Source organism: Felis catus, chromosome A3 (genome assembly GCF_018350175.1).
Source record: "Felis catus isolate Fca126 chromosome A3, F.catus_Fca126_mat1.0, whole genome shotgun sequence".
NCBI classification, from domain to species: domain Eukaryota; kingdom Metazoa; phylum Chordata; class Mammalia; order Carnivora; family Felidae; genus Felis; species Felis catus.
This window is the reverse complement of record NC_058370.1, coordinates 131,769,815-131,791,353: the sequence shown is the minus strand read 5'-3', so window position 1 is coordinate 131,791,353 and position 21,539 is coordinate 131,769,815. Positions and strand designations below refer to the sequence as shown.

At 54.9% G+C, this 21,539-nt stretch overlaps 1 protein-coding gene across 15 annotated transcripts in view; it reads left to right on the top strand.

Moving 5' to 3' along the window:
• Nucleotides 1-21,539, top strand: part of GREB1 (growth regulating estrogen receptor binding 1) — a 145,225-nt gene that overhangs the window by 110,865 nt on the left and 12,821 nt on the right. For 14 of the 15 annotated variants that reach the window (XM_023252098.2, XM_023252095.2, XM_023252096.2 and 11 more), the window contains 9 exons: nt 1,173-1,512; nt 2,848-2,963; nt 4,865-5,064; nt 6,376-6,465; nt 9,338-9,951; nt 12,453-12,555; nt 15,051-15,209; nt 16,170-16,312; nt 19,783-19,944. In XM_023252098.2, the coding sequence (XP_023107866.1) occupies nt 1,173-1,512; nt 2,848-2,963; nt 4,865-5,064; nt 6,376-6,465; nt 9,338-9,951; nt 12,453-12,555; nt 15,051-15,209; nt 16,170-16,312; nt 19,783-19,944 (1,927 nt within the window). Of the gene's footprint in view, nt 1-1,172; nt 1,513-2,847; nt 2,964-4,864; nt 5,065-6,375; nt 6,466-9,337; nt 9,952-12,452; nt 12,556-15,050; nt 15,210-16,169; nt 16,313-19,782; nt 19,945-21,539 lie in introns of those variants that run through there. The other variant, XM_045054941.1, reaches the window with a different exon arrangement.

Here is a 21,539-nt window from a genome sequence, read left to right as displayed (position 1 = left end):
TGTTGATTCGCCATGTGTTGCACACAGACCCCAGCATATGGCTGGAAAAATCTGTCTGGGAAGCCGCAAATCTGACACAAACTTATTGGGACTTAAGAGATTTAGACACTTAACAACTCCCGCTTCTATTCCGGTATGTTTTCTGGGGAGCTTCCTTCCTGTAGAGCCAACCACAAAGGCTTAGGGGCAAGCACATTGCACCTGTATGTGTTGTTTAGAGCTGGGCGAGTTCTTGCCTCCCATACGGCGGTGCCTTTTTTTTTCTTTTTTTAAACAATAGCTCTAGTGAGGAATAAGTGACATAGAGTAAACTGCAGATATTTAAAGCGTTCAGACTTTAATTAACTTGTTTTTATTTTAATTTTTTAATGTTTATTTATTTTTGAGAGAGAGCGCGTGAGTGTGGGAGGGGCAGAGAGAGAGGGAGACACAGGATCCGAAGCAGGCTCCAGGCTCTGAGCTGTCAGCACAGGGCCCGACGCGGGGCTCGAACTCACCAATCGTGAGATCATGAGCTGAGCCGAAGTCGGACCCTTAACCGACTGAGCCACCCAGGTGCCCCAAAGTGTTCAGACTTTTAATCTGTTACTGATTTGAAGCAAATTAAGATCCGCCATGGTATAATTTTCTTCACGTTTCTTTGTCCTGACTTGAGTTTTCAGCAAGTATGAGAACAATTCGGTCCTTGTTTCCTCTAATTTTTTTTTTTTTCCTGCGTTCCTCCTCCTCCTCCCTTTTAGAGCGATCCAATGCCACGTACGTGAAGGTGCTTGAAGTTTCAGCTCTCCGATGCTACGGTCCTTGGGTTTTGCTTCCCTCTGTTTCATTTCAGATCGTTCCTTTTGCTGCGTCTTCCCGTTTCCCGATCTTTTCCACAGCAGCCCCCAGCCTGTGCTTCCGTTTCCCCGCTGGCGATGGCGGAGCGGCGTTCGACGCGCCCTCCGAGGGAGGCTTGTGTTGCAGGTTGGATGCAGGCGGCTCCGAAAGGAAACGCCACGCGTCTGCGATTCCGGGGTCTCGCCGCCCCCGAGCCGGCGGACGTGTTGGGCCACGTGGCGGCCGGGCGAAGGGCGCCGCCGTCGTGTCGTCGTCGTGGTCCTCGCGGAGCGCCCCGGGCATCCTGGAGCCCCCGCGGCAGCGCGGTCACGCTCCGCCTCTCTTGTTTGTTGCAGGTTCCCCCGCCTGCACAGCGCGGTGATCAGGACCTTTGTTCTCGTGCAGCACTACGCGGCCGCCATGATGGCCGTGAGCGGCCTGTCGCAGATGAAGAACTACACGTCGGTGGAGACGCTGGAGATCACCCAGAACCTCATCAACTCCCCCAAGCAGTGCCCCTGCGGCCACGGGCTCATGGTCCTGCTGCGGGTGCCCTGCTCCCCGCTGGCGGCCGTGGCCTACGAGCGGCTGGCCCACGTGCGGGCACGCCTGGCCCTGGAGGAGCACTTTGAGATCATCCTGGGCAACCCCAGCTCCGGCATCACCGTCGGGAAGCACTTCGTGAAGCAACTCAAGGTGGGCGCGGCGGTCGGGGACGGGCGGGGTGAAAGATGCCCGGCAGGGTAGGGGTGGGGGGTGTGTGTGTGTGCGCGCTGGGTGACCGGGTGGGGGCGGGGCGATGGAGCCGCGACACGCGCCTCAGTGTTGGTATCCGTCACGTGCCCTCTATACCCAGCCACCCCTCCGGCTGCCGCTCGTGTCCCCACCTGCAGCTTTCATCCAGCGATACCAAATTACTTAATGAATGTTGCTTCCCTAAATCACACTGGCCTCTTTATTCATTTTTTTTTTTAAGCAGACTTTTTTTTTTTTAAACGTTTGCTTATTTTTGAGAGACAGAGACAGAGCACGAGCAGGGGAAGGGGCAGAGAGAGCGGGAGACACAGAGTCCGAAGCAGGCTCCAGGCTCGGAGCCGTCAGCACGGAGCCTGATGCGGGGCTGGAACCCACAGACGGCCAGATCGTGACCTGAGCTGAAGTCGGACGCTTAACCGACTGAGCCACCCAGGCTCCCCTAGTTATTTACTTTTAGTGTTTATTTATTTATCTTGAGAGTGATAGTGAGAGTATGAGCAGAGGAAGGGCAGAGAGGGGAGAGTAGAGAATCCCAAGCAGGCTCTATGCTGTCAGGGCAGAACCCCACGTGGGGCTCAAACCCACAAACCATGAGATCGTGACCTGAGTCTAAATCAAAAGCTGAATGCTTAACGGATGGAGCCACTCAGGCTCCCTGTCTTGCTTTTTTTTTTTTTTAATGTTTATTTTTGAGAGAGAGAGAGAGAGAGAGAGAGAGAGGGAGCACGACCAGGTGAAGGGCAGATAGAGAGAGACACAGAATCCGAAGTAGGCTCCAGGCGAGCTGTCAGCACAGAGCCCGACACGGGCTTGAACTCACGAACTGCGAGATCATCACCTGAGCCGAGGTCAGATGCTCAACCGACTGAGCCACCCAGGCGCCCAATAACCCTGTCTTGCTTTTTTAAACTCCTGGCCCACAGCTTCTCACTGAACCCACCAAGAGAGGATAGGAAAGGCAGGAGGGTTAGAAAGAATACGGAGAGCATAGTTGAGTAGGAAGTGGGTGAAAGGCAACGCAGGGCAGCACGGCGAAGAAAACACAGCAAAAACGTTAGAGGCAATCGAGGATGTGCGCTTTCTTCCAGAGGATCGGTCAGCAGGTATTTCGGGAACAGCTGATACGCGCCGGGCCGTGGGGCTGGGAATACAGTGGCAGTGCAGACGACGTGCTTGTTTGCAGTATGAGGAACTGTCCTTTTCGCGAAAGGACAGAGCTGGGCTCGCCCGGAAGGAAGGAGTCTCACCGCTTCGTGGCTTTTTAATTATCCGCAGCTGTGGCAGAAGATCGAAGACGCCGAGTGGAGACCTCAGACCTACCTGGAGCTGGAGGGCCTGCCCTGCATCCTGATCTTCAGTGGGATGGACCCTCACGGGGAATCCTTACCAAGGTGAGGGGAGGGGGGCTTGTGCCCCGGGGGGTCTTCGAAGGGCCACAGGCACACAGCTTTGGGGGGTTGGCAGGCCAGGCTTCCCCTGTCCGACGGCAGGTGGGATCTTTATATTCGGAGTCATCAGAGATTTGTGTTCCTTACGACGGTTTTCCAGCCGACGGCAGTGAGACGTCTCTGAGGTCTGGGCCGCTTCTCCTAGTTCTTAGGCGCCATTTGGGCCGAGGGCGGGGTGGGGTGGCTGTCTCTGGGCTCCGTGGGTGGAGGTCCGACAGCTGGAGTTAGGGTTTGATGCCTCCCTCTGTCTCTCTGCACGATGATCACCATGTGCGTTAGGGATGGCTGTTCCAGTTAGGAAAGTATCGGATCATCTGGGGGGCCAAGGCCACATTTCTCCTGGTGTTCAGGCTGCTGTGGCAGCGGGGCCCTCCTGGGGTGGGAGGTGTTCTGGGAGGTGGCAGGCAGCTGATGCCACGTAGGAAGAACCCCTTCTTCCACACATAACGCTATCTTGAAGGCTCTTCCCCGGGAGACCACAGCCACGGATGGAGAAGTCAGCCGCAAGCCCCCTCAGCGTCTCCTGGGGTCTCTAGACCGTCACACAGACAGGTGGACACTCAGGACCGAAAGTCACTGGGCCTCCAGTGAGGCAGGTGCTCGAATTGGTGATGACAGGTTGGCTCCTAAAGATTTACTTAATTCCCATGGAGAAGAGCAGGCAGCCAGGCTGTGGGGCCTTTGCACGTCTTTCCTGGTAAATCGAAACAGTAAGAGCGGTCGTTTATCGAGCTCCCGTTACGTGCTGGCACTGGACTAGATTCTCACTGCCGTATTTCATTTTACTCTCACTATAACCCTGGGGGAAGGTAATATTTCAGAGGTCCTTTGAGCGATGAAGGAATGGGGACTTCCAGAGATTAAGCCTGGGTGGCAGACCATGGACTCCAGGCTGCCCAACTCCAAAGCCTGGGTTCCTTCCACAAGGGCCACGGCCCGCAGCGTCCTCACGGGCCAGAACGTTTGACCTCGGTTGTTGCTTTTCGCATGGATTATTTCTTCCCATCCCTTGGCTCCCTAAGGACTAAGACCGTGTCTTTAGCGATCTTAGGTTTGAGCAAACATTCACGGAGTACCTTCTTTTTTATCAGGCTCCACGCCAGACTTTCAACACAGCGTTTACTCCTTGCAACAACAGCATCACTCTCCTGCTTTGTAGATGAGCCAATGGAAAGTCATTTGCCTGAGGCCATAGGGCCTGATTGGAACCCACACCTGCCTCTCTCCAGGCCTTTTGCTGTTTCCACCAAGCCCCCCCCCACCGAGCCCTGCGTCGGCCTGTCCTCTGGGTCCCCTCCTCTGCCTCTTTCATCGTTTGCTGGTGTCTGTCTCTCCAGACAGACTCGTATTTCTAACATGGCAGCGACCTGATTGCCATCCAGCTCCGTCCTGGGCACGTTTTAAGTGTCGATTGAATAATTAAACGTCCCACTTAACTGCATATCGTCCTCAGACAGTGCACTGCGATGGCTCTTAATGTTCACTCTCCCCTTTCAGATGAAAAAAGTCTGAGCCTGCAAGACGTGGCCCAGCTTGCAGAAGGTTCTGGCCCCAGGAAGTGGCAGAGCTGGGGTGCCAGCCTGCTTTTCTTCTGGCCTGAAAGCACTCTTTTGATGACACACAGGACAGGGCTGAACACACAGCAGGTGGCCCAGGAGACTTCGCGTTCCACAGACTTGGTTGCCAAAGGCTCACCGCGATGCCGTCTGCTTCTTTGTTTAGACGAGTCCTGCGGCCCTGAAGCGGGGGCAGGGTGCTGGTCCCGATCGCCATTTCCCCCCAGCGCCGGGAGCAGTGCCTCCGTTGTAGAAGACACTCAGTAGATCCCTTCTTGTTCCCTCCAGGTCTCTGAGGTACTGTGACCTGCGTCTGATAAACTCCTCCTGCTTGGTGAGAACAGCGCTGGAGCAGGAGCTGGGCCTGGCCGCTTACTTCGTGAGCAACGAGGTTTCTTTGGAGAAGGCGGCCCGGAACGAGCCCTTGGAGAGCGATGCCGAAAAGCTGAGCAGCACAGACAACGAGGACGAGGAGCTGGTGACGGAAGGTGAGAGGTGGTGGGTCTGCTCCCCCCTGTGCTTCCCCGGGGGGGCGGCCTGCACTCGTCCCGACGGCTGTGACCCTCGGGCCCCGGGCGACGCTCAGCAGCTCCGACGAGAACTATCTGGAGAAGATGACGAGTCCACTGTTGAATTCTGATTCTGCTCTCTCCCCTGCCATTTTTATTTTTACTATTATTTTTTTTTTGGCGGTGTGAGAAAATGGGAATCCCCATGGGTTCTTCCTAGCTCTGGAAGTCTTAGAGAATAGGAAGGAAAATTGGGAGTTCCTCAGGACTCAGGTTCATGCTCTGTTTGACTCGTCCGTGGCCTTACCCTCTGGTAGTGTGAATCAACAGGATGTGTCCGTTATCGAGATTTATGAGCAAGACCCAGTTTCCTTCGAAGAGCTGGAAATGCAGCCCCGAATCGTAGTGGGGCAGGTAGAGCAGAGCACAGCATGTGGCTGTCGTCAACAGCAAGGAAAAGGACAAAGCTGTCGATTCAAAACCGCAAAGTGTTGGTGGGGTAGACGGTGTAGCAGGGTCGGGAGGCCAGGCTTCTCTTCCCGGTCCGTCTGCTGGCTGCGTGACTCGGGACAGCCGTGCCTGGTTTCCTGGCCTCAGACTGCTCACCTATAAGACGGAGTCTAGAAGGCCTGCCGTGTGGACTCGGAGCTTCTTTTCACAAACGTGAATGTGACCCCGACGTTAAAATGCCTGTTGCCCGTGGGATGAGTCCACAGTCTGGGTGTTCCACAGCCTACCTCTCTAGCCTCAGTGTTCATTCATCTCCGCTCTCAGCCCCCCACCCCGCTGTTCCCCGTGCTGTTGGCCACTCTCACCTCTTGGGTTCCCTGGCTGTGCTCTGCTCTTGTCACATCTGGGCCACACAGAGGCTCTCCCCCTGGCTTTGAGTTCCCCCACCTCTGGGCTTCACCTAGAAGCCCCTGCTGGCCCCTCAGAGCTCAGGTCGGGTCACCTTTCCAGGATATCACCTGCTTCTGCTTCCCTGTGCTGGGTGGGAGCCTGGCCCCCCAGTGTCCAGGTCTCTGTCTGCACCTCTTACGCTCCCTTGTGGCTGCGGCTCACGGGAAGGGGCCCCATGAGCCGTGAGCGCCTGGGTGGCCTGCCCTGTGTCCCTCCCCACCTGCCTCCTCAGGGCTCTGTCAGAGGTGGGTGCCTAGAGGATGCTAGCCGGGTGGTTGGGTGGGTGGGTGGGTGCTAGGTGGGAGCATAGCTTGCAAACTGTGAAGCGCTGGGCGGGCACACGAGGTGGGGATCACGAGGCATTTTCAGCGAGCGTGTATCTTGGGGCAGGCTCCACCTCGGAGAAGAGGAGCCCGGTGAAGCGGGAGAGGTCCTGCTCCCATGATTCGGCGTCATCCTCCCTCTCCTCGAAAGCTTCTGGTAAGTCCCCAGGTGGGAGAGTGGCGTGTTGGGACGTTTCTTTTTGAGATTTCAGAGAATGAAAAGAGATCCTTAATTTTCACCTAGAACTGGAAAGAGAAGGGACCCTTGGAAGAACTGGGCTTTCTGAGGGAGTAGTTGTGTTTCCGGATTGGGATCTGGGACGTGAGGCGTTTGGGCAGGACCTCAGCGTTCCCGGGGGAAGATCATGGACGCCGCCCCCCTCGGTGGCCGGTGCTGGGCGGTGTGGCCTTGCTGCTCTGCAGGGGAATGAATCCCTGCGCCTTCGGGGAGGAGAGGGGCTGACCTGAGGTGTGCTGGTCGAGGCTGAGGGCAGAGAGAAGTGGACACAGATTTCTCGGGGGGGGGGGGGCGGGAAGCAGCAAATGGCAGCAGGTGTTCACCCAGCCCCAGACCCAGACCGTGGGGAAGGTGGGTAAGGTGCCCAGTCTCTGCCTGAGAGATGCCTGGTGTCTGGGAGCAGTCAGGACTGGCACACCGCCAACGACACCGCCCGTCCTCCGGTCGCAACTGTTACCAAGAACCGACTTGGCATCTGAGTCAGGGCATTGGATGACTAGATACGGTCCTGCGGTCAGGGAGTCCATCGTTCCTCTTCAACCACGTTACGTTACCAGAGAGGCTGTCTTATCGTTTGTGCACACGTGGTCACGCGTGAAGGGTGACGGTCGCACGTACGAAGAGGAAATTTTGTCTCCGGTGGGGGCAGGTTTCGGCCCAGTCGCTGCCGGTTTCAGAGGGCAGCTGGCCTTTGGGTCTCTTTGGGAAGAGAAGATCTTCTAGACGGAGGAGGCTCAGGCTGTGGAAGTGAGCGTGATTGATGCTCGGGCACAGTGAACGGTCACACGGGCTGCAGCTCCGGGCAGGCGCCTGGCCGCGGTCAGGGCGTAGCTGTGGGGGTCAGAGCCTTCCTGGCTTCTGCCCCTCCCCACACAGCCCTCGTGTGGGGGTCTCCCCACAGTTGTGGCCAGAGGGGGTCAGAACGAGGCCTCCTCCACATGGGCCCGTAGCTCTGTGGCGGAAGGGAGACCTTCTCCTCGGCTCGGGTCAGTCAGCAAAGCCAAGTGCGGCGGCCTCCGGGGTCCGCTGCCCCAAACGGTACGGGGAGCCTGGGGCCCCAGGGTGGAGCTGACGAATGGGTGAGCGAATGAACCGATGCTATTCAGAATCGAGAGGAGTGGTGGTTTGCTTCTTCCCCAATCCTGGCCTGACCGCTTTCTAGAAGGTTCTGGGGCCACACTGGTCCGTGCAGTGTCTTCAGGAGTAGAGGGTCCAAGCTATGAGCTGGCCTCTGTCCTCCTGGGGTTCTTCAGTCAAGTGAGACAATTTCCTTAATCAGGACTCCTCAGAGGGTCCTGAGGTCGTAGGGGTCTCTGATGAGATGCCTTTTGTGCCCTTGGGTACAACCCATGCGTTTCAGACGTGAAGGACTTGGGGGCCCAGGGAGGTGAGGCTTGGCTACAGCCACACGAGTCAGGATGGGGACCTGGGTGGGGGTGAGTCTCATCTGATACACTGACAGAGCCCCTGGATTCAAGGGGGGGCAGAGCAGCTGAGGTCTGGGGTGGATGGAGAGGAAGGTCCATGTGGGTGTCCGTCCTCTGGGTCCTAGCAGGCTGGCCCTCACAACCTAGGGAAGTGGATGAAAACATCGGGGTTCCCTTGGTCTACTTTTGCAACCTTAAGCCTCTTTCACGTGCTTCGGGCCCATCTGTCCCCTTGGCCCCAGGCCAGGCGCCCAGGTCCCTTACTGCCTCCCCGTCTCTGGTCTTCGGCTCGTCCCTTGACTCTGAGCCAGTCACTTCAAGTGCCTTGTCTGAGGACGACAAGGTATTTCAGCAGGAGTCAGGCCTTTGGCGGAGGGGCACTGGCCGGTGTGTGCCCTCCCTCGAAGGGTGCCAGGTGCCAGCTGTGGGGCTGAGTGGTGGGGCCCTTGCGGGGGAGCTCGGATCCGGCGGGGAGGTCGCCCGCGTGGTGTGGGGAACGGGCTGCAGGCCAAGCCGAGTGCTGCGGGGCGGCGGGAAGGCCTCTCTGAGGAGGGTGTACAGGGTACCGGGCCTCCCTTAGTCAGTCTGCTCTCCACACCGGCCCCTGGGGAAGGATGGTGAAGACAACCGTGTAGTGTCCCATCTGCCCTGCTTCCTGCGGGGCCTGCGGTCTGCGGGGCTGCCGTGAGCTGGGATGATAAAAAGGAGAGCAGGGTGCCAGCCCCGTGTGCCCGGCCGGCCACGCTCGCCAGGGTCTCAACGTGCTCCACGTGGGGGAGGGGCCGAAGAGAGTCCGTATTCCAGCGGCTGCTGTGTGGGCTGCGTTTCCTTGCCCGGATTCTCCTAAAGGTTAAGTCAGGTCTGGTGTTCGGTAAAGCCCACTGGGTCCTGTGAGTTTCGCTGCCAGTTTGAACCAGAAGCCACCGCTGTCCTGGTGCAGAGGTGAGATGTGAGCTCCGTGAGGGTCTAGAAGGGAGAGGCGTTCCGGGGAACACGTGCACGGTGGAGGGGGGGGGGGCCAGAGTTCGCTTGAGCCCTGGAGGCAGGGTGTTGTGGAACAGGTCCGGTCAGGAGGTTGCAGAGGAGAGGCTTTTGAGGCAGTGGGCAGGGTGTTGGGGAGGGTGTGGGCTGAAGTCCTGCCACAAGGCACCCGCTCTCTCCCTTCAGCAAGTCTTGCTTTTGTCACAGAACCAAAGGGTTGATATTTGCCCAGAGGTGGAACTGCGTTCAGGAAGATCTCCAGCGATTGTCTAGTGCGGGGGGGCGGGGGGGGGGGGGGTGGTTTGCACTGCGGAAAGCAGAAAGGTGGGCTCCTTTGCGAGGGTCCTTCCCGGGGCGTGACTGACAGGTGCATCCCTCCCCAGGCTCGGCACCGTGCCGCGAGTCCTCGGCTCAGCCCGGGGCGCCCTCGCAGGGGGAGCGGGCCCGATCACCGCAGCCCTGCGGCCCGTCGGAGGAGGGCAGGGCCCCCGGGGAGAGGCAGAGGCCCCACGCTGGCCGGGGACCGCCGTCGGTCATCAGCAGGCGCAGCCCCGGGCTGGCCGCCCAGCCGGACTCCGGCCCCAGGACCAGCCAGAGGAGCGTCCAGGTGTCGGTCACCCCGTCGTCCTCCCAGCTGTCCTCCTCCGGCTCGTCGTCCTCGTCCGGGGCGCTCGTCCCGCAGGCCTCCCGGTGCTCCCTGACCAAGGCCTGCCGCCAGCCGCCCGTCGTCTTCCTGCCCAAGCTGGTGTATGACATGGTCACGGCCACCGACAGCAGCGGCCTGCCCAAGGCCGCCTCGCTCCTGCCCTCCCACTCGGTCATGTGGGCCAGCTCCTTCCGCCCGCTGCTCAGCAAGACCATGACGTCCACGGAGCAGTCCCTGTACTACCGGCAGTGGACGGTGCCCCGGCCCAGCCACATGGACTACAGCAACCGCACCGAGGGCCGCGTGGACGGCTTCCACCCACGCCGGCTGCTGCTCAGCGGGCCCCCTCAGGTGGGTGCCGCCCTGCGGGGGCCTGGGCCCCGTGGGGGTTCTCGGGCCGGTGCGGGGGGGCCGACACCCTCACAGCTCGCCATCCCCGCAGCAGACCCTACAGCGGGCGGCCGGGTGGAGGCCGAGACCTGCCTGCCCCCCCCACCCCCGACGGCTGGCCGACTTCCGTCCTCCGACCTCAGCGTCTCGCCTTGTGTGACGCGGGGGGCCAGGGGGCTTCTCTCCGGGTGCTTCTCCATCCGACTGTGACTCTGCTTTCCCCACCTTGTTTCGTTCGGTCCCATGGCCGGTTTGTGCCAGGTAGAAACACACACCCGCCCCCCTGCCCTGGGTTCTGCGCTGGAGGATTTTGGCCGCCTGTCCCCATCCCAGCCTCTCGCCCCACTGTGCTTTCGTAACAACGAAAGGCCGTTTCACTTGTCAAAATGGCAGACATCTGCCAAGAGTCCGGAGCGTGTGAGGGAAGACTGGGTCGGGTCTTGGAAGGGCCTTTGTCGGAACCGTGCTGAGGTGCAAGGTGGGCTCTCGTCTGGGGTCAAGTTCGGCCTCGGGTCTCACCTGACACCCCGCGTGGGATCCGGCCTTCTCCGTGCCTCGGTGTCCTCACCAGAGAATGACGTCAGAAATGTGAGCACTGAGCGAGGGAATCCCCGCAGGGTGCCTGGGGCACGGCCTGACCGTGGAAAGCATGTGTCCTAGTTATTCCTGTCCCCATTAATGCTGCCACTGTCACAGTGCGAGACTTGCTCCCTTCCAGCTCGGTGTATTAATTTCCTTGTGATGAACCTGCCCCAAGAAATACAACCCCCCCCCCACATATGTGTAAGACCGTTCATTTTAGAATCGTTTATAATAGTGAAAAAAAGCGACTGGAAACAATTTAAATTCCACTGGTCAAAGTTGGTTGAGTAAATTCGGGCACAGCTGTGTCATACAGTTCAGCCCAGGAAGTTGGAGTCAGAGGCCTGTATACTGACACTGAGGTTTAAGATATTTAAATTAAAAAAAAAATTAAGTTATAGAATAATACGTGCATAGTGTAATGTCAAAGAAAAAAAAAGTATCAGCGTGTATGTGTACGTCTCTGTGTGTGAAAAATACCCCCCAAAAAATCGCTGGCAGGATTGCTGCTGAATTGTTAACCTGGAGAGGGACCAGGATTTGTGAACGTTCTCTTTCATTGTCACCGTGTGGTTCTGGAATTTTTATGGGAGGGTGTGTTAACTTTAAAAAAAATTTTTTTTTAATGTTTATTTTGAGGGAGAGAGAGAGAGTGCAAACAGGAGAGGGGCAGAGAGAGGGGTAGACACAGAAGCTAAAGCAGGCTCCAGGCTCTGAGCTGTCAGCACAGAGCCCGACGCGGGGCTCGAACCCACGAACCGCGAGATCATGACCTGAGCCGAAGTCGGGTGTTGAACCGACTGAGCCACCCAGGTGCCCCTGTTGACTTTTTATAAACTGGAAAAAGGGGTCCTGGTTTCTCCACACTGTCATGTTATTGGATATCTCACTCTTAAAGAAAATTTTGCCTATTTGATAGATGAAACCTAGTATGTTACAGTTTTCTTAAGGTTGAATATATTTTTATATATTTCTTGGTCGCTGCTATGGCTTTCACAGGGAGTTTCTGCTTTGTTTCTCCTGTTTATTTTTCCTTCAGGCATCTGACACTTTCCTGTTACTTTGCAGGAGCTCTTTGGAGGTTACAGAGTTTAATCCTCTGTCTACTGCATGTATCGCAAATAGTTTCTCTGAAGCTTCCCCCAGTCATATTTCATATTTCCTTAAGTCATTTCTGTTCATCAACATTTGTTGAGTGCTGGCTACAAACCAGGCATTGAGCCGAGAGCTCAGAGAGCACATTCCCGGAGTAACAGGGTGGGAAGTTGGCCCACAGGTGCCCATTTAACCAACTGTGACCCAAGTTTTACGAAGATTCGTGGTGTCCTCGCCTGCTGCTGGGCTGAGGGAACAGGGACTCTAGGATACAGGAAGGAAGAGCAGGAAGGAGAGAAAAATAATTTTATTTCTTTTCCTGGTCTTAGGAGAGGAGAAATGAGATGCCAGCCTTTTATGTCTTAAGATTTTATTCTCTTACCATCGACGTATTAACACAAGAATAGCAAGCTGTAATTGTGCAGGATCCTCTTAAGACATTACTATGCTTTACATTGGCGGTTCATTTTTTGAAGCAACCTCCCATCAGTTTGTGGTAAAGTCCTATTTCTAACAGCTTAGAAAATGTGACCGATTCAAACTAGAGACACGCTGCCGTGATTTATAAGCAGGCGGGTCTGCCGCTCACGGAAGTCCCTCTGCGGCCTGCCGTGCTTCTTGGGGCCACGTTTCCCCAGAGATGGCTTTGCGCCCCCCAGGCTCTCGCTTTAATTAGACGAGGGCTTTGAAAAAGGTGGGTGAAACGAAGTGGGTCCGGTGCTCCGGCCGGTGCCTGCACGTAGATGGTGTGCGGACTGTGGGCTCCAATTTCAATGTCTTCACAGGTTGGGAAGACGGGTGCTTACCTGCAGTTCCTTAGTATTTTGTCCAGAATGCTCATCCGGCTGACGGAAGTGGACGTTTATGATGAAGAAGAGATCAATATCCGTGAGTCGTGTGTTGGTGACCCTTGGGGTTGGGATCCTCTGTCACTGGTTGCTCGGGTTGACTTTGTGTCTTTTGCCCTCCAGATGGAATTCTCAGATCAGTGACCACGCTCACTGCCTGGGCCTTGTGGGGTGCTCTTGTCTCTCCCTTGTCTGTCGTCATCTTGCTCAATATCAGAATAGTGCCTGGGAGGCCTTCATGGGGATGGAATTACTCCACTAAAAATAACTGCTGTTTACGGAGTATCTTCCAAGTGGCAAGCAGTGTGCTGGGTACCTTACATAAATGGCCACATTTAATTTTCTGCGCATCACCCTGAGAATAATTGCTTATTTCCTGATAAGTATCTTGCTCAGGAACCCAGCTGGGAAGACAACAGAGCTGGAACTGAGCTGGATTTGATCCCGGCCTTCAGAAGCGGGGTTATCCATCCAGGCAGGTCCCCACTCAGGCAGCCGAGTGCATAGGTCAATATCTTAGGGCAAAACCCAAGTATATGACATGTGGGGGAAAGCCATTTCTCCTTATTCTCGGAACAGAGTTTGCCCTGATTAAGGTAAGACTGTCTTCGAGCCGGTGTTTTATGCTCCATTGTCTCTGCATACTTTCCTTCAGTGGCTCGTAAACTTGGTCTGGTAAATGAGTCTGTTGCTTTGGGAATTAAAATTTGTGTGAGGAGTCCGGTCCGTGTTGCAAAGAAAGGGAACCAGTGAGTTGCGCGGAGGCTAAATGGCACTTCTTTTTATTTATTGGTATCGTTTACGTGGGAAGTGTACGACCTGATGATTCGATACACATGTACGTTGTGAAATCACCACTGCGGTCAAGCTAACTGACATATTCGTAGTTCCCAGGTTCATTGCAGTGTTATTCACGGTAGGCGAGATACACAAACAACCATATGTGGTCCCTTGATGGATAAAAGGCCATTAGCAGACGAATGGGTAAAGAAAAGCGTGGTATATACACGCAGTGGAATGTTATTCAGCCTTAGAAGAAAGTCCTGTCATTCGCAAACACAGCACTTCTGTATTCTTTACATGCTCTTGACCGTGTTTGAGTTTTGACTTGAAGGAAATCTGGAACCAAGGAAGCCCATCCAGCCCTTGGTCGTCCCTTTGAAGGAAAAGGAGAGAGGCTCTTCATCCCACCTCTGAGCTCTCACACTACCCCCGCCCCACCCACAGTTTGGAACTTTATTCCAGATGAAAACCAGCATCCCTGTTGAGTCTCTGTGTCCTCTCTTTCTTGGATACCCCAATGACAATGACAGGAGTTGAACCCAGCTTGTTAAACTTCAAAGCCCATTTTCTCGGATAGTCTCTTAATACGTTGGTTTTCTTGGTAAAACGTGGATAATTTCTGTTTTACGGGGCATTGTGAAGGTTGAATGATGTTCTACATATGAAGCCTTGAGCGCCTACTAAATATGCAATAAACATGCCTCTCTTCTTTCTTTCTTCCCTTCCTTCCCTCCCCTCCCTCCCTCCCTCCCTCCCTCCCTCCCTCCCTCCCTTCCTTCCTTCCTTCCTTCCTTCTCTTTCTTCTAGACAGGTACTCTGGTCGTGTGTACATATCCTAGATGTAAAATCAATATGTTACATAATTTGAGTTGGACCAACTAGACTTTTTTTTGCTTTTGAGCCAGCAAGCAATTAGTGTGAGCGTCATAGACTACACCAATTATCGCAAGATGATACACGGCGAGTGTAAAGATGGAGTTTGGACCACGTGTGGTGTTGGCATTCAGAAGGGAGGAACCAATGGGTCTGAACACTTGGAAGAGGCTTTTCTAGAGGTGCAGTGATAGGACGTGGCCATATTGGCTGCATAGCGTTTAGATCTCAAACAAGAACAAGAACTATGTTAGGTTCCATTGGCGCTGGGAACCTACGTATGTGGGGGATGGGGCTGCGGGGAAGCTCAGAGCAAGTGGTAGGTGTATTGGGAGTTGCTGAAGTCAGTGGGGGAGCCAGGAAAGCAAACTCATCCCGTGGGAAACACAGCATAGGTAAGTCCTCTGGTTACGAGGTGGACCCAGGGGCACCTCTTGCCTCCTTAGAACAATCCTGAAAATGCAGTATGTTCTGGGAGCTTTTGAGATACAGTAGCACCCCCCCCCCCAGTAGCCCATAGACTCAGTGATAGCTCTACCACAAGCATCGTCCCTGGACACATTTAAAAATCAGTCATTCTCAGGGCATCTGGGTGGCTCGGTTGGTTAAGCATCCGACTTCACCCAAGATCACGATCTCACAGTTCGTGAGTTCGAGCCCTGCGTCGGGCTCTGTGCTGACGGCTCAGAGCCTGGAACCTGCTTCAGATTCATTCTCTCTCTCTCTCTCTCTCTCTCTCTCTCTCTCTCTCTCTCTGCCCCTCCCCCACTCACACTCTGTCTCTCTCAAAAATAAAAGAACGTTTAAAAAAATTTTTTTTAAATCAGTCATTCTCATTTCCTAGTTTGTCACCTGCCTGTGTTTCCAACGATCTTACAGACCTCAGAGAGGAGTCCGATTGGCATTACCTCCAGCCCAGTGACCCCTGGCCAGACCTGGAGCTGTTCAAGAAGTTGCCTTTTGACTACATTATTCACGACCCGAAGTATGAAGACGCCAGTCTCATCTGTTCGCACCTTCAGAGCGTGAAGAGTGAAGGTCAGGCTTCTAAATCTCTTGCCCCACCTTCCTCCAGAGTCCAGGGTCGAGCCTCGCAGAGGGCCGAGTGGAACCGTGTCGGCGGTGAGCTCGGTGGTGCGGTGCTGAATAGCCAGCAGTGCCTGGTGCAGAACTGAGGTCACCGCCCCACCAGACGAGGAAGAGCTCTTCCCGCGAAGGCAGGCTTGCGGCTCAGCGCATGCTGACCTTGATGCGCGCTCTCTTGGCGGGTGGTCACGGTCAGAATATCCTCAAGGTTCTGGTTAAGAGAGGATAAAAGGCGTGGATGTTTATGTAGGCATTTGAGTTGTCCTCACGAAATGCACCCATCTCCCTCTCTACCCTCAGTGTCCTGTTTTCTCCCTCCTCCTTCGGGGACCGCCGACTTTCACAGCATTATGACCCTGCAGGGTCTCAGGGTCACCTTCAGCAACCATCAGATATTCGTGGCCGGTGCGATATTAAGCACTGACCAGAACAGTTTGGTGAGTGGAAAGGAAAGGAAGATACTCACCAGTCTCCGTGTCAAACCGATAATTGTCTCTCCCTAGAACCATGTTCAGCGAACGATCCTTCATACAGACCAGTCCCTAATTAAGGTTTAGTGTTAAAGTCTTCATCTCGCTAAGTCCTTTGAAAAGAACAGAGACAATTCCTCTGTAAGTGCAGGGTCTGCGTATGAAGTCGGCCACCCATTTGCATTGTCAGGTGGCGAATCCTTAAAGATGTGCGTATAGGATATTCGTGGGCCCGTCGGCGAGACCCCTCGTGAATGTGGTCTGTTAGTTTCTCCCGCTGAACCTCTGTCGTTTCTGACCCGCCGAGTCACCTTGGGGCCCGGGCAGGTGCCGTCGCACAAAGTCCTATTACGGCATTTCAGTTCCTTCCACTGTGAGCGGGCGGCGGAGAGAATGTCTGTCCTGTCCTCCTGCGGCTCTGTAACTCCGGGGTTTCCTGCAGCCAGGGGGACGTCCCGGAAGCCGGAGGAGCTCTACGTGCGGCGCCAGACAGCGCGGATGAGGCTGTCCAAGTACGCGGCCTATAACACGTACCACCACTGCGAGCAGTGTCACCACTACATGGGCTTCCACCCCCGCTACCAGGTAGGCCGCGGGGCGCAGAGGCCCTGCGTCTCCAGGAGCGCTTGCGGCGGCCCTTCCACACGTTCCTCGGTGTTTTCGTTCCGGTTGCTGGGGGGGGGGGGGGGGTCGGGCGTGGAAAGTTCCAGAAGCTCTTGCTTCCCGGTCTCTTGTATCTTCAGTTCCCTTCAGTAAGCTGCAAAATTATTGCCGACGCTACAGAAACCATGATTCTCCTGGGATTACACGTTTACCGGTAGCAACGTTAACTGACTGCAGATGTCTTAGTTTTCTTGACGTCCTGTCCTGGCAATTGCCAAAGTTAGTTCAGTGCAGCAGGCACCGAGCGCTTCTGCACCAGTCACAGAGATGAATAAGCTTTATCCGCGTATTCAAGACTCACAGTTTAGGGGCGCCTGGGTGGCTCAGTCGCTTGAGCGTCCGACTTTGGCTCAGGTCATGATCTCATGGTCTGTGAGTTCGAGCCCCGCGTCGGGCTCTGTGCTGACAGCTCGGAGCCTGGAGCCTGCCTTGGATTCTGTGTCTCCGTCTCTCTCTGCCCCTTCCCTGCTCACGCTCTGTCTCTCTCTGTCTCTCAAAAATAAATAAACGTAAAAATAAGACAATCTAGGGGTGGAGAGATGCACTTGGACAGGGCAGAACTTCAGAGCAATGTAAAGCTGGCAGGAAAAGCAGTAATGTTGGCACGTAGAAATACTTGGAGATCGGAATGTGCACTTACTGAGCACTTACTACATGCCAGGCAATGCACCAGACACTTTCGATATGTCCACATTTCCTCTAACCTTTATTTTTCTTGTTTTGAGAGAGAGGGAGGGAGGTGAGTGAATGGGGGAAGGGCAGACAGCAAGGGAATCTCAAGCAGGCTCCACGCCCAACGTGGAGCCCGATGTGGGGCTCAAACCCCGACCGTGAGATCATGACCCTAGCCGAAATCAAGAGTCAGACGCTCGATCAACCGAACCGCCCAGGCACCCCTTCCTCTAACCTTTTTACGTGATAGAAAATGATATTTACCCCAGACACTGGGGCAAATGGATTAAGGCTGTTGCCCCTGGGCTCTGCCTGCCTCAGGTTCCGGCTGGTCACCTGCAGGTGGCTGTGTTCAAGGCACACCTCCAGTCATTCAGAGTGACTGGATAGGGAACTGCCCTGTCTAGCTTTTTATTCTCACTAAAACCGCACAAGGAAATAACATTATCCCCATTTTATAAATGAAGATACTGTCTCGGGCAGGGAGCAGAGGAGAGGGTTTTGAAGAATCAATAAGAATTTGCCAAGGGGCCGGGGCAGACAGAAGCATGTGAGTAGAGGGAGGCACGGGGTCTCTGGGGGAATCAGAAGGGATTTCAGTCGGGCATCTCTGGACCATAAGGTGCAAGGGGTGGGCGAGCCCAGGAGAGGATGCTGGGGTGGGGGTGGGGGGGCAGAGAGACACCACAGAAGGCCCCGGGTGCCGTGCGGAGAGCGGGACGGGGGCTTTTCCAGGGAGAATGGCATGGAGCGGCCTGATGGGGGCCAAGCTGCCTTCTGCGTGGTCTCGTCGTCGTGGCCACGTGGAAATTCACAGCGAGCCTGCGAGGCTGGTCGCGCAGAAGCAGTAGCGGGTGGGGTTTTACGTCTAGTGTGTGTTTTCATTTCAGACCTGAGCAGGGAAAGGGGGGGAGCAGCTAGAGCTGGTGTGCGGAAAGCCCATGCCTTGGCTGCTTCCAGAAGGGCCTTGGCACCTTCCAGAGGTGGCCTGAGCACCGGCCTGCCGCGCCTGTCCCTTTTGCAGAGGGACGCAGCATATAGGGGCTCTAATTCTCCCACATCCGCCCGGCCTGGAGCTCAGCTGTGGCTGAAGTAGCACCCGTCTTCTTTTAGACGGTTTAAAAACAAAAACAAAAGCAAAACTATGCGATTTTACTGTAGACAAAATTAGAAAACACATATGAGCAGTTTTTTTTTTTTTTTTAAGAATTAAAAATAGTAATCCTGTGCAGATAAACCGTCCTCATGTTTTTCCCCGTGGAGATGAAGTTATTCTTTCAAAGCGGAGAGTATGTACGTGAGAGCGTTTTCTTAATTTTGACATTAAAGAAACGGAGACCCGCGGGCTGTAGAGTCGTGGTCACCACGGTCGGCATCTGCAGTGAGTTAACAGAACTGAGCGTGGAGACCCCGGCCCCGCACCCGCCGTGTTCAGGGTGCTCAGGTCTGGGGGCCCCGGCTGCAGGGGGCTCGGAACCAGGCCACGGGAGGAGTGCTGAGGGGCACATGACATGCCCGCTCCCTGCTGGCCTTTCTGTGCCCCTGTGCACCCTGGAGTCTTTTCTCTCCTCTCACGGCTCCCTGATCCGTTGTATGAAACTTCCTCAGTTACACCCCCCCCCCCCTTGTTGCCTCCCCAGCTCAAAATCTTTTTCTGTCTCATCTCTGCCCCCAAAGGGCTTTGTGGTTCTGGGGGAGCCACAGTGGGAGTGACGGCCCATGTGTCCTGGCCTGTGTCCACCCCCTCCAGGCCTCGGGGAGCCTCAGGAGTGGCCCGCACCTACTAGCTGCAGGTCTGGGGAGGGGTCGGGGAGGGCTGGATGCCCGAGCTGAGGCCTGAAGGAGGCTTGGGCAGAGCCACGGGGCGGGTGCGGGCCGACCAGGAGGGAGTGAGGGGACGTGAGGCTAGACCCTAGGGATAGGTAGGAGTGAGCCCAAGACCTCTGAGTGTCTGTTTCCACATCCATAAAGAGGGGATGGTGAAACTACCTGCTTCATAGGGTTAATTACAGCCCCAAAGGGTGGAGGGGGCCGAGACAGCGCGTGTGACGGAAGTGTGCAAGCGCGTGTAGTTATTGATAGTTTTATTAGTGAGTTTCTACGCATAACGCCTGTGATGGGAAGAATCCATTTACTGGCATTAAGCAATGAGACGTGTGGTGTGAATGCTTTAGTGGGTGACCTAGCACGAGTCCACAAGGGGTCGGGGCCAGAAGTGGCGTCACTGGGTGGAGCGGGATCAGAATGAGGGGTGGGGGGGGGGGTGGGGGCGCCTGGATGGCTCAGTTGGTGAAGCATCTGACCTCTGCTCAGGTCATGATCTCGCCATTCCCGAGTTCAAGCTCTGCGTCAGGCTCGATGCTGACAGCTCAGAGCCTGGAGCCTGCTTCGGATTCTGTGCCTCCCTCTCTCTCTCTGTCCCTCCCCTGCTAGCACTCTGTCTCGCTTTCTCTCAAAAATAAATAAACATTAAAAAATAATAATAATAATAATAACGAGGGGGGGAGGGTTCGCAACTGAGTGGGCGTGGCCTCGGGTGTCTGTCCAGCCGCAAGACCTGGGCGTGCACGCTTCGTACTGGGGCCAACCTGTGGGTTTCTCGGGCTGTGGGGCAGGTGGCAGTGACCTGTGTGGTGTCATGGCCACGACGGGCCTGGGCTCTTCTGGGAGGTAATGCCAGACTCTGACGACAAGCTCTGTCCTTTCCCCTCACGCCTCAGCTCTATGAGTCCACCCTGCACGCCTTTGCCTTCTCTTACTCCATGCTAGGAGAGGAAATTCAGCTACATTTCATCATCCCCAAGTCCAAAGAGCACCACTTTGTCTTCAGCCAACCCGGAGGCCAGCTGGAGAGCATGCGGCTGCCCCTGGTCACAGACAAGGTACGGCTCTGGCTCGGCGGTGGGGGGGGGGGGGGCACAGAGTGGCTACAGGTGACCGTTGAGCTGGAGGCTGTGGTTGCCTGATGAGTCAAGGGCAGGCGGGGACTGGTGTGTGACTGAACGTGGAGCGGGCTGGGGTTAGGGTCACTCCGTCAAGTTCCGGCCTTGCTCTACCGTTGTCTGGCTGTGTTGTTTTGACTTGTCACTGAATGTCGCCGAGCCTCGGTTCCCTCACCCTGTACGCTTCGGCAGCAGTCACTCTCGCAGCAGCTTCTTGTGAGCATCGTGGGAATAACCGATGTGAGGCACCTGCACGGGGCCTGCGAGGTGACAGGTGCTGAGGACGTGTTCGTCCCTTCCCCATTTTGTCTCGAATAAGCTGTTGTGGAACGTTTTAGGAATTTATTTATTTCTTCTGGCAGTGAGAATGAGCAGGGGAGGGGCAGAGAGAGAGAGGGAGATGGAGAATCCCAAGCAGGCTCTGTGCTGTCAGCACAGAGCCCGACGGGGGGGGGGCTCAAACCCAGCTGCAGGGACTACTCTGTCACGGCCAGCCTTCTCTTCTGCCTTCTTCTGTTCTTTGGAAGCGAAGCCCAGATGGTGCATCATGTCATCCGTGAAAGATAAATTTTCTCTCTTGGACGAGCTCGTTCTTAATAACTCGCCGTCTCTGTGACCAGCATTCTTTTTTGTTCGTTTGTTTAACAAAAATTTTATTATGAAATGTGAAACGTTTACAAAAGTTAGGAAGGAGGTAGTTCAACAAACCTCCCCGCAATTTATCATCCAAATTCAACAATTACCAACATTCGGCCACATTTAGTTCATCTGGGTTTTTTTCCCTTTGCTGAAGTATTTTATCTTTTTGTTAACATGAAATGTATTGTCAAATTGGCTTCCATACAACACCCAGTGCACATCCCAACAGGTGCCCTCCTCAATGCCCATCACCCACCCCCACCCCCACCCCCCATCAACCCTCAGTTTATTCTCAGTATTTCAGAGTCTCTTATGGTTTGGCTCCCTCCCTCTCTAACCTTTTTTTTTTTTTTTTTCCCTTCCCCTCCCCCATGGTCTTCTGTTAAGTTTCTCAGGATCCACGTAAGAGTGAAAACATATGGTATCTGTCTTTCTCTGTATGGCTTATTTCACTTAGCATCACACTCTCCAGTTCCATCCATGTTGCTACAAAGGGCCATATTTCATTCTTTCTCATTGCCACGTAGTATTCCATTGTGTATATAAACCACAATTTCTTTATCCATTCATCAGTTGATGGACATTTCGGCTCTTTCCATAATTTGGCTATTGTTGAAAGTGCTGCTATAAACATTGGGGTACGAGTGCCCCTATGCATCAGCACTCCTGTATCCGTTGGGTAAATTGCTAGCAGTGCTATTGCTGGGTCATAGGGTAGATCTATTTTTAATTTTTTGAGGGACCTCCACACTGTTTTCCAGAGTGGCTGTAGCATTTTGCATTCCCACCAACAGTGCAAGAGGGTTCCCGTTTCTCCACATCCTTGCCAGCATCTATAGTCCCCTGATTTGTTCATTTTAGCCACTCTGACCGGCGTGAGGTGATATCTCAGTGTG